The 12,059-nt window shown below is 36.7% G+C and overlaps 1 protein-coding gene across 4 annotated transcripts in view; it reads right to left on the minus strand.

Annotated features, from left to right (window-relative positions):
- chd3 (chromodomain helicase DNA binding protein 3) overlaps positions 1–12,059 on the minus strand; it is a 66,064-nt gene that overhangs the window by 24,942 nt on the left and 29,063 nt on the right. For all 4 annotated transcript variants that reach the window (XM_067401763.1, XM_067401761.1, XM_067401759.1 and 1 more), the window contains exons 27-34: positions 9,675–9,760; positions 9,130–9,263; positions 8,851–8,995; positions 5,756–5,921; positions 5,518–5,666; positions 980–1,214; positions 750–884; positions 388–516 (exon numbers count right to left, since the gene is read on the minus strand). In XM_067401763.1, the coding sequence (XP_067257864.1) occupies positions 388–516; positions 750–884; positions 980–1,214; positions 5,518–5,666; positions 5,756–5,921; positions 8,851–8,995; positions 9,130–9,263; positions 9,675–9,760 (1,179 nt within the window). The remainder of the gene's footprint in view (positions 1–387; positions 517–749; positions 885–979; positions 1,215–5,517; positions 5,667–5,755; positions 5,922–8,850; positions 8,996–9,129; positions 9,264–9,674; positions 9,761–12,059) is intronic.

Raw genomic sequence — 12,059 nt, forward strand, 5'->3', positions numbered from 1 at the left:
TGTTTTTATTACTCAATAGGTGAGTAAAGTATTTTATTCAACAGATAAATCGCCATATGTATGTAGCTCTCTAACAGAGTTGATTGTAAAGCATTATCTATTGTGAAGGGTCATTTCATGATAGTTTTTGTAGAGCAGTGCTGGTGTTTATTTTAAAGGAAGTACCATGTCTATTAATGGGTAAAGCTACAGTAACGTCTATCTAAATCTTATATCTCTTAAGCCTGGTAATGAATGTTTTATTAGAAGTAGGATAATCACAACCAAAACAGTGTTCTTCTGCAAAATGCATGCATTTTTTTTTTTTTTTAAATACTAGAAAAGTTACATAATATAGTCTACATACATTTTTTATGTAGCTTTAAACAACCAAATGGATGAGTTTACCTGTGAATCCTCCATCTGCAATGTTGAACATAAACCGTGGACGCTCTGTGGGTTTGCCATTACCTTTGGGTACCTCCTCCCTCTGACCTCTGACCTCCTTCCCAGCATCCCTTTCACCTTTCACCTCCTCTGTGTCCCAAAAGAAAATGTTTTGCATCATGTTTAGTTTAGTAATTTATTCCCAACATTAATACACCAAAAAAAGGAAGGCTTAACTTCAGTAATACTGTTGGATGCACCACTGACTGTACTCAGTTTTTGTGAAAGACTGTATGAACAACTTTGGTCAGGTAGTTTTTATTCTTCTCTATGTAACTATGAAACATACAAAATGCGAAGAGGTAGTATCTAGTAAGATTCACCTTTTTTGATATCAGAAGTTTGATCTAACTTCTCTTTCTTTTCTGTTGTTTCTGTGAGAGGAGACGTCACCTCACTCTTCTCTTTCTCTTCTCCAGCCTTCTCTCTTTTCTCTCCCTTGTCCCCTTTCAGAGCCTCTGTAATGACAGACAACAATCAGCCCTCAAATTACAATGAAATGATCGACTGGCATCACAGGCAATCAGATTTCACCAGTTGGTGCCACAGGTACCTCTGCTTTCATCTTTAATGGATGGGGAATCAGACGTTTTCTCTGGGGAGGCCTCTTTTTCAGTGCTCTCCTCGTCTTGTTTTTCTTTTTCACTCTTTTCTTTCAGAGAAGATTGAGAAATGTCAGGATTTTCTTTCGTTTTTGAGTCATCAGATGCTGCTGTTGGACTTTCAGATGACTGAGCTTTTTCAGTGGTTACGGGATCTTTGTCACCCTCTTCCAGTGTGGAGGAAGTCTGGAAGAAGAGAAAGAAACACTCTCTTTATTTGAGTTTCACATGTATTTATACGAACTTAACAGTTTACAAACAAACACACGCAGCGGTACTTCCAGCTTCTTCAGGCACCCCGGAAAAGGTTATTGATAGTTACTCAAAGGCTGCATTCTGACAAAATCATTTTGTATCAAGAAACAAATAAATCATAAATATTTCATTATATTAAAACAGATGTTTATTTCATTAGATTATAGCAGACGTTCAGCTAAGGACAGTCACTTATGCAGGGTTTGGAATGGTTTGCTTCTTTCTTCTTCAGGCATCCTGGAACAGAGCTGTTTTATATTAGATTTGTTCAAATTAAGCTGAAAATAACCAAAAGTGCTGTGCATGCAGTTGAAACGCCCCCTTTCCAGTTTTGAGACTTTAGATTTCCATCGGGATCTGTGGATTAGGGAAACTTAGTTGTTCATGCAATAAATTAAAGGGATAGCCCACATAAAAAAAAAATAATAATAATAATTTATTCGCCCTCATGTTGTTCTAAATCTGTATGACTTTTATTCTTCTGCAGAACATAAAAGAAGATATTTTGAAGAATGTTGGTAACCAAAAAATTTAGGTGCCCACTAACAAAAAACAACAACACTGATGCATTTCTCAAAATATCTTCTATGTTCCACATGAAGATGAGTAAATGAAGACAGAAGACAAAATCATATTTGGGTGAACAATCCCTTTTAGGTACATACAAAAGTCTGATCAATGTCAAATACATTTACTTAGGTGTGAAATGTGATATTTTGCACTGTTACTAAGAAGTTTTACTTGTATTTTACTTTTATATACTACCATTAAAAATTATGGGGTCAGTAAGAATTTGTTTGAATGAAATAATTATTTGTATTGAGCAAGGATGCATTAAGCTGATCAAAAAGGAACAGTAAAACCTTTTACCTTAATACCAAACAATGTATTACAGCTTTGACAAAAAATGATAATAGGAAATGTTGAGCAGCAAACCAGAATATTAGAATGATTTCTGATGGATCATGTGATACTAAAGACTGGAGTAATGATGCAGAAAATTCAGCTTTGCCATTACAGTAATAAATTACAATTCAAAATATATTCAAACAGAAAATGTAACTGTTTTTGAAAAAAAAAAAAAAAAAAAAAAAAAAAATATATATATATATATATATATAAAATACAATATTACTGTTTTTACTGTATTTTTGATCAAATAAATGCAGATTTGGTGAGCAGAAGAGACTTCTTTCAAAAACATTAAATAATCTTACCGACCCCAAACTTTTGAACAGTAGCATATACCACACTCTAAATCATAGGTTTCACTTCATAATAATATTCTGTTATATAATATTCTGCATACTCTGTGCAGCACTTTGGTCGACTGGTTGTTTTAAATGTGCTATATAAATAAACATTGTATTATAAATTTAAAATTAACAAACATTATTACATTATATGATTCTTAACAGATCATTAAAACCACCACTAAAAGCAGCTTGTCTGAAGAACCAAAAGCAAACCAAACCAAAAACCAAAACCAAAGCAAACATATATGCATGCTCTCACACACTTTCTGAAACACTAGATTTATATAGACAGGTTCATGTAGTGTTTAACTCTAAACATGTGCAAAAAAATAATCCCTGCCACCAGGGCTTGACATTAACACCCATCAACCCGCCAAATGCGGGTAGATTTCAGCTGTGACGGGTAAGACAGCCACTCCCACGAGTCACTTTGGAGGGTTGAATATAATTTCAGCCTACAGCCTAATCAAAGGTAGCCAAGCTCGTCGTAGCACAAAATTCATTATTAATTAACTTGCAGTTAGTGAAGGCGGGATAGGCGGAATCGCGCTGAATGACACACAACAGAAGCACACTCAATGTCGCATGCACGATCATATCTCCTTGTGCCTGTATAGTCAAATACATGCACACACAGATGTCAAAATGTCCATAGTGTGGAGTATCTCGCGTGAATCGGTTATGGCTTAAGTGGACGTAAACAGGTGGGTAAAACTGAATATGTGTCAGCATATTATGTCCATGCATTCAGCAGCCCAATTAAATACCTGTCTGTCATTAATGTTGATCAAACAACAAAAGATGTTAAATAAATGTATACATGTTAAACAGTGATGGGAATAACGGCGTTATAAATAAACGGCGTTACTTTTTTCAGTAACGAATAATCAAACGAATTACTTTTAGCCCCGTTACAACGCCTTTACCGTTACTGACAATAAAATGCCGCATTACTAATTGAGCTCACTGATGCGGTTTATATCAAAGACTCTCTCTCAGCCATAAAACCTGCAACGTTTTTTCTCTGGTGTGTGTGTTTGGGTGGGACACATAAGCTAACTGATGACGATTGGTGTGTGACTAGAGATGAAAGACCTGCAAAGCGTTTTGTACAGGTTAGTCATGCACAAATACAATTTTAAACTGATAATAATGTACGATGCTCTGTGTGTGGGTCTGTGTCAGAGCATGCGATTGGAGCGTGAGCTCAAACCAGAATACCCTTTGTGACATGCTGGATCGAAAATATGTGAAATAAGTTTTTTCTAGTCGACTAGTAGTTGTTCATTTAAGTATTAGTAGACTAATCACATTTATATTCATTTAATTTCTTAAATACTGGAGAGAATAAACCATAATAATGAGGGTTTACGTAATAAATCTTGCCATAAAGAACCGGCAAAAGTAATGATTATGAATATAACAAAAAACAGCAAAGAGACATTTTAATTGGTCATTAATAAACTAATGTTTTCTGAATCAGTGTCGGCTGCAAAGATGAAGTTGACATTGCTGACTCTCATCATCTCTGCATAATGGATGCGCCTACAGAGAGAATGCATATTTCATTCAGATTACATAATCAGAGAGTGGCCTATTTTTTTTCGTTTTGAATTATTTCATTTAAAGGTAGACATTTCAAGCTTTCTATAGATATATTTCTCATGTCTGTGAGGCAAGCAGCCTTATACGCTGAGTTTCGGTTCATTTAGTCTATAAGACGCGCAAGTGATCGCGCCGGAGCCTCCGTGTCATGATTATATTGTCTGCTATATTTCTTCTTATTTATTAAATCCAGGCAAATGGTTGATGAAACATTGATTTAAATTAAGATACAATTTTTACAAAACAAAATTCTCTTTAAAGAAAGGCTTTCTTCAAAACAAAACTTAATGAAGTGGTCAAAATCATGTCTGACCCACTCCATGTCCCTACATATTGCGCATCTTATGATGTATCCTATCTTACTCATGCTGTTCACTTTTCATAATCAAATAGATTCATTTAAAAAATAGCATAGGCCTATTTAAACATAAATATGATACTACGTATCATGAATCGAGTCGGATCAAGCATAATTTATTTTTAGACATTTAATTTTGGGGCATCCAAGTTATTTGACATATTTTAAAAAGTAACGCAATAGTTACTTTCCCTGGTAATTATTTACTTTTATAATGATGTAACTCAGTTACTAACTCAGTTACTATTTGTGAGAACTAGTAACTATAACTAATTACTTTTTTAAAGTAACATGCCCAACACTGATGTTAAATAAACCTACCGTATCTGAAAAAAAGTTTAAGCTATTTAATGTACTATTGTATTTGTAATTTGCTTCTTTTTTCTTTTTATATAGCCTAACAAAAATAACTTATCATATTATGTTCATATTACCCACCCGTACATACCAGCTGATATACCATGTAGCATAGTCTTGATTTGGGTCGTCAATCTGCATTTGAAAGTTTGAAAGGGTTTTAAATCTAGCCAATCAAGTAAAATGACTCAAAATCAAGTAATTGTAGCATGCCAAAGTCAACTTTAATCATATAAAATGTAATTTCCCAACAGCAAAATTGTGGCCAGTGAAAATGCTGAGTGGCTAGTAACTTTGGAAAAACCCCTAGCCACAGTGGCTGGTGAGCAAAAAATGTAATGTCAAGCCCTGCCTGCCACACCCCGACACTGGAGATTTTATCTTGTAATTTTTTACTTCTGTTGTTTTTATAGTGAGATGCCATTTTATAACCCCTAAACATAACCATCACACAACATTTATGCATTTTCATTATGACATTATTTAGTACTATTATTTAGGACTGTTGGATGGTCTCCATTATACAAATTTGTGCCCTCATAAATTACAAAAACGTGCGAGCGCACGCACACACACACACACACACACACACACACACACACACACACACACACACACACACACACACACACACACACACACACATACACTCACTCACCTCTCCATGTTCTGTGCTTTCCACACTCTCCCCCTCCTTTCCTTCTTTTACTTTTTCCTTCTCTCTCTCTCTTTCTGGTTCTGTCTCACACTCATCTTTCTCCGCCTCTTTTGCGCTCTTTTCTATCTTGTCGGGTGGAGAGGGAGTGGCTGTGGGAACAGGTCACGGCAGGTGAAGTCTCTGTGTATGTGAGATTCTCTCTTTGAGCTGCATATGAGGGTTTTAGGTTGGTTTGTACCTGGTTTTGAGGTGCATGGTGTGTTGTTACAGCTCAGTTCAGGTGTGGGAGTGTCTGTCTTAATGGCAGGTGAAGAGGCTCTTGAAGATTTCTTGGAGTCCACAGTAATCTCTGGCTTCAGTTCAGGCATGCTCCATTTACCGTTAATGTGCTCAAACTCTTGCACCTGCACACAATATGTATATATCTATTTATCAATCAATCATAGAAATAGGAAAACAAAGCTTACATCTTTATTCTATGCTTATAATTCATTGTTATTGTTAAAGGTTGTTAAACGTTAATTCTAGAATTGCGCAAAACTACATATGGGACTAGTCGACTAATTAGTCTCAACTAGAAGCCCTGTACATATGATTAGGCTGTCTTCTTAGATACATTTCATATGGACAGTTTAAATGAGACAGTGTGTGTCGACAACTTGTTTAACACAAAATACTTCTAATTAATCTTCTAATTTTCACTACATATGAGCCACAAAAGAAATATTAAGAAGATAAATTAAAGGATTAGTTCACTTCTGAATTCATATTTCATGATAATTTATTCACCCCCATGTCATCCAAGATGTTCATGTCTTTCTTTCTTCAGTCGAAAAGAAATTAACATTCCAAAACATTCCAGGGTTTTTCTCTGTATAGTGGACTTCGGTGGGGTTCACTGGGTTGAATGTCTAAATTGCAGTTTCAGTGCAGCTTCATACTAGGAATAAGGGTCTTATCTAGCAAAACAATCTGTCATTTTCTAAAAAAAAAAAAAATTATATACGTTTTAACCACAAACGCTTATCTTGCCCTGCATCCCAATGTGCATACTATCCACCCTATCCGCCCTAAATAGTACTGAATATTACTAGTGTCACATACTTTTTAGGATGGATAGTATGCACATTGAGACGCAGGCTTGCACTAGCTCTCTTCTTCTTGTAGAATTCCAGCAGTGTAGACACTGCTAAGTGTATTACTGCCCTCCACAGGTCCAAGTTTGAACTGATCCTTATATACTTGCACTAGCATATTGTATATGACAATTTAGTTCAAACGTTGACCTGTGGAGGGCAGTAATACACTTAGCAGCATCTACACTGCCGGAATTCTACAAGAAGAGGAGGAAGAGAGCAAGTGCAAGACGATTGTGGTTAAAATGTATATATTTTTAAATTTTTTTTAGAAAATGACCTATCTTTTGCTAGATAAGACCCTTTTTCCTCATCTGGGATCGTGTATAGTGCTTTGAAGCTGCACAGAAACTGCAATTTAGACCTTCAACCCAGTGAAATCCACCATCTTGGATGACATGGGGGTGAGTAAAATTATCATGAAATTTGAATTCAGAAGTGAACTATTCCTTTAAGACATTTATATACTGTTATCAGCATATTTTGAAGTACTTTGATCTTTCATTGTCTCTGAGATAGTATGTGCCATTAATGCAGCATCAGATGTCAAAAGTTTGGTCAGTTTTTACTTTCACTGTAGTGAATATTTGACCAGGGTTTGAGACTCCTTCACCGACATAACTCTTGCATAATGTTTGCCCATTGCTGGTGTGATATCCTCTGGCTTGCATTCATGGTTCAAAACTGAAATATTTCCAATATTGCGACGTGACATTTTCTTGCTCACCAACTCCATCTTTGCTCGCAAAATGATGGATGATTCACATTTCACTCCTAAAATTAAGTGATTAATTACGTATTAATAAACAAGTAAATTAATAATAATTAAATGAGTAAATAAACAACTAAATTAATGATCAAATAAAGCAAAATTAGCAAATATGCCCACCAAACGATAATATCATTTATCTCACACGCTGACGACAGGACAATCTGACCATGAGGAGTATCGCCACACAGTATCATTATTTCTGTTACAAATATTCATATATCAGAAAACTCAAATATTCATACATCAAAAAACTTTTTGCAAGTGAGTGTGCGGTCAGATGTCATGTATTACAAATATTCATATTATCATAGAAGTACTGGAATAAAAGTTTACAGTTCAGATATACACACTGATGTCTACGTAGCAATCAAAATAGAGCATCACTATTTGGAAGTAACATGGCGCTTCAAATAATTGTATCATTACATCGTATGCCAATTGGTGGTGACAAGTGACTGTTAAAAAAAATAATTTGTCATTGAATCATTCATTCAAGAGATTTGTTCAAAAACGCTGACTCATCCAGTAATGAAACAAGTGAAGTATTAATGAGTGAGTCACTGAATCATTCATTCCAAATGTTGTTGTTGTTTTGTTTTTTTTTATAATTCATTCAGATTAATTAAATTTTAAATCGACTGCAGCAATTAACATTTTATCAGAACCTCTATTAAATTAAATGTTTTTTTTTAGTTGTCTGTTTAGAATTGAGGGTAAATCACAATCTCTGTCTGAAAAAAAAAAAATAATAATTTTTAGATTTTCAATTTATCTAGAATCGTGCAGCTCATTCCAAACTCCCGTTAGCAGACTCCAGCCCCGTTCACACCGCCAGTGATATGCGACTTCCGGCGACAAGAGCGACAGTGACGTTGGCGACAGAATGTAGGCGTGTCAAACGATGGAAGACGTGACAAAAGTTAAAATACTTCAACTTTACGCAAATCAGGAGCAAATTTTGCATGCAACAACCAATAGGAGTGAAGGCTCTCTGGATCTCACGTCACCGTCTCGAGTGCAGGCAAGAAGATTTCACTGTTTTATATGATTTGACTGTACATACATGGATATAATAAAATGATACGTGGAAAAGAAATGGTCGGCAGTCTTGTGAGTTTGATTCATACATTTTGTGTTGTTAATTATATGATGCTGTGAGCAGTTTAGCACTGCAGTCACAACACTCTACAACAGCAGAATGTTACTTTTAATTGTTTTAAGCCTAATTCCTAGTCAAATTAGAATGATTTCTTAGTTTTATATATCCTTTGTGATTGCATTTTCTATAGATATGGCCAGACGTGCAGTCTACCAATGATATTATAGCGACAGCACAAGGAACGCCCCCAAGCGACTTCACAGTACAGAGACTAGAGACATGCAGCGAAAAAGACGCTGGCGGTGTGAACAGGGCTTCACACTGACCTTCTTCTTAACCAGAGACATGACCCCTATACGAGTGAGAACTGGCTGCCTGCAGAGCCCCTCACGTGGGACACCGTCAGCGAACGTCTCCGAACCGTCAGCCACCGGCTCACAGAGGTGCCTCATGAAGAGCGATACGTACGCCCTGCCAGAGAAACAAAGAAAGAAAATGGAAAAAAAGAAGAAAAAATTTCCTTAGCAGAACCCAAGTCTAAAGCGTGCACGTTACTATATCAAATTACATCTTTCAAACACATTAACTGGTAAAGAAAGCCATACTTGAACTCTTTCTCGCTCTTGCCGCGGAGGTCTCGCACGAGCCATTGGCAGGTGAAGGCGTCCTGAGCTGGCATCCCCCATCTCATGACGGCATTCAGGAAGGCTTTTCTCTGACGTGTATTAAAGCCCAATACCTGACCAGCACACACAGACACATGATTAAGCAGCAGATTCCATTTTTATGTAAACTGTTTTATTTTAATCAGGCATTGTATGAAAAACAGACATGATGTTATTGACATTATGAAACATTTCTGCACAATTCTCAAAACTGGAAAAAAAAATGCAGCCCTGTTATATCCAGCTGTATGGCAGTCAATTTAATTATGAGAGGCACACATCCAGAGACACTGCATATACTGGCCACAACTTCTAGATAAGCAAACACTTGGAAAATACAATATTATCCACATTAAACTGTGACCAATAGGCTAATGTTGATTTAACACTAAGCACAAGCATGTCTTTAAATGGCCATTTACATTAGTTATGCCAAAACAAACAAACACATAAAGAAAAGCTGGACAAAAACAAATCAGCAATACCTCGATGTTGCCGCCCACTCTGGCCAACAGGGGTGGCAATGGTTTATCTTTCTCGTTTCTGAGCTGCCTGCGTGACTGTCTGCGACCTGGACAGGGGGAGAGGAGAGTCAGCCAAGAGATCAGTTCAACATGTCCATCTCACTGAGCCAGCATCAGGAAACAGGGTTACAGCACAGGAAGGATACATTATCCTGAACAGCTGCAATACATAAACTGTGAATGTGCCTCCAGAAGAATAGCAAAAACTGACAAAACCACAAGACATACCAATTAAGTACCAAAAGGGACAGAAATGTACAAAAAAAACTTAATTAAAGTCTAAATGGTACTAAAAGATTGAAGGGGTTGGGTATAGTAGTTAGAACTAGATCTGTACATTTGTGAGTGGAGCTCGCATGTGCAAAATTCCCCCGCTGGATTGTGTTCAAATGATATTATTTGGGTCTGAACCACAGTATGCATGCATCATCAAAGTAGCAGCTGTTTACCCCTGTTGCAAGGTAACGACAACAGAAGAATGCAGCAAAATCCATAATCCTCACCTCACTCTTATATTTTGGTTTTTGAACCTTTAGTTTTATTTTTCAAAGTGTCAGCACATAATGACACTTGCGTCTATGTGCCGCAAATGCACTGCAAATGTTCTAAAGAACAAAAGAGTCCAGCAGAAATGACATATTCATTCTGTTTGCAGTTTGTCAGTCATGCTTGTCAGGAAAGTAAGTGAGAACACACACAAAAACATCATACGTCAATAATAATGGCTCATTTCCGCGATTTAGTACGATTGCGTTCACATCAGCAGCGAACCGTACCGGAGTTCACATGAACCGTACCCCAGACCGCATTTTTATGCGACATATGTAGGGTTCACGGGTGTAAACCACAGTTCAGAAAACAGGCGTTTTGAGATGTTTTAAAGTGCCAAGCTGTGGAAAAACAGTCTTTGCATTACCATCCTTGTGATCCTTACACTAAGAAAGTGTGGATGAACTTAAGTTCCAGTCAGATTGTATCAGTAAGACACTGTTGGTTTGTTCGTTTCATTTTACTATGGATTTGTTTTAAAACTACACCATTCAGCACAGGCTTTTCAGAGAGACTAAAATTAAAAGATAATAATAATAATAATACATTTACTTTGTATAGTGCCTTTGTTGCTTTCTCAAGGAACTTTCCATAAAAGCTTACATAAAAGAAAAACACAACAATATAAGACAATATATTATACAATTCAACAACAAATAAATCATAAAACAATACAATAAAAAAACTAATCAAATAAAAACTTTCCTGAAAAAGAATGTTTTGAGCAAAGTTTTAAAAACAGCATCCCTAATGTCAGTTGGGAGAGAGTTCCACAGTTTTGGAGCATATGTTGAAAAGGCCCCGTCACCCCTGGAACAGCTAAGAGACCGTGCTGAGAAGATCGTAAATTGCGAGTTGGCGTGTAAGGTGTTAAAAGATCTGCCAAATACTGTGGAGCGAGACCATGCAGAGCCTTGTATGTAAGCATTAAGATTTCAAAATCTATACGGTATTTAACAGGGAGCCAGTGCAACGTCTTCAAAACAGGAGTTATATGGTCGCCAGCCCTAGCCCCAGTTAAAATTCTAGCTGCTGAATTCTGCAAGTATTGCAGTTTGTTTTGCAGGTAGAGCAAACACTGCTTTTGTTACTGTTTTGATCCAAATGCTTCGGTAAGCGACATCTTCTGTTTTGTCATCTTCATGTTTCATTTGATATAAAACACGACACTGGAAATAACAATGTATATGTTTTTCACTTTATTTAAAATAGCCTTATTATTGTTATATTATAATATTATTATATGAGTACCAGACATATTATATTATTATTAAAGGTGCTAAAGAGGATGTTTTGTTTTATACATTTTTGCAATATTACTTGAAACTGTCTTTACTAACTGATAAAAGACTATTTATTAGGTGCACTGAAAGGAATAATATTAATATACATCATCTGTGCACGAGGTAGAGCCTTAAAAACATCAGCCAATCGTTTACGCGAACATCGCGTAAACGATTGGCCCTCTGGCTTGTCAATCACTGCCGTGACGTTCCTTGTGAGAGACGAGCGCGGCTGCGCGCTCCAGTAACTTTCCACACTCCACAGGCGCCGCATGTGATGTTTTTGTCTGGAGACAGGAGTAACAACTGCAGATTATGAGTTACTTGCGGTGAGTCCGACATAATGAATCCACTAACACGATACAGCGAATTCCGGTGGTAAACACTCGTGTTCCAATACTCGTGGCACGAGTTTTGGGAGGCGTTCCCTCGAAAGGAGGGGGGTTGTTCTTACGCATGCGCTCATTTCAGAAACTCAGTAACAGTCTTTGGTTTCTCAGTCGACGAAAAGATC

The sequence above is a fragment of the Chanodichthys erythropterus genome, chromosome 11, assembly GCF_024489055.1.
Source record: "Chanodichthys erythropterus isolate Z2021 chromosome 11, ASM2448905v1, whole genome shotgun sequence".
NCBI classification, from domain to species: Eukaryota; Metazoa; Chordata; class Actinopteri; order Cypriniformes; family Xenocyprididae; genus Chanodichthys; species Chanodichthys erythropterus.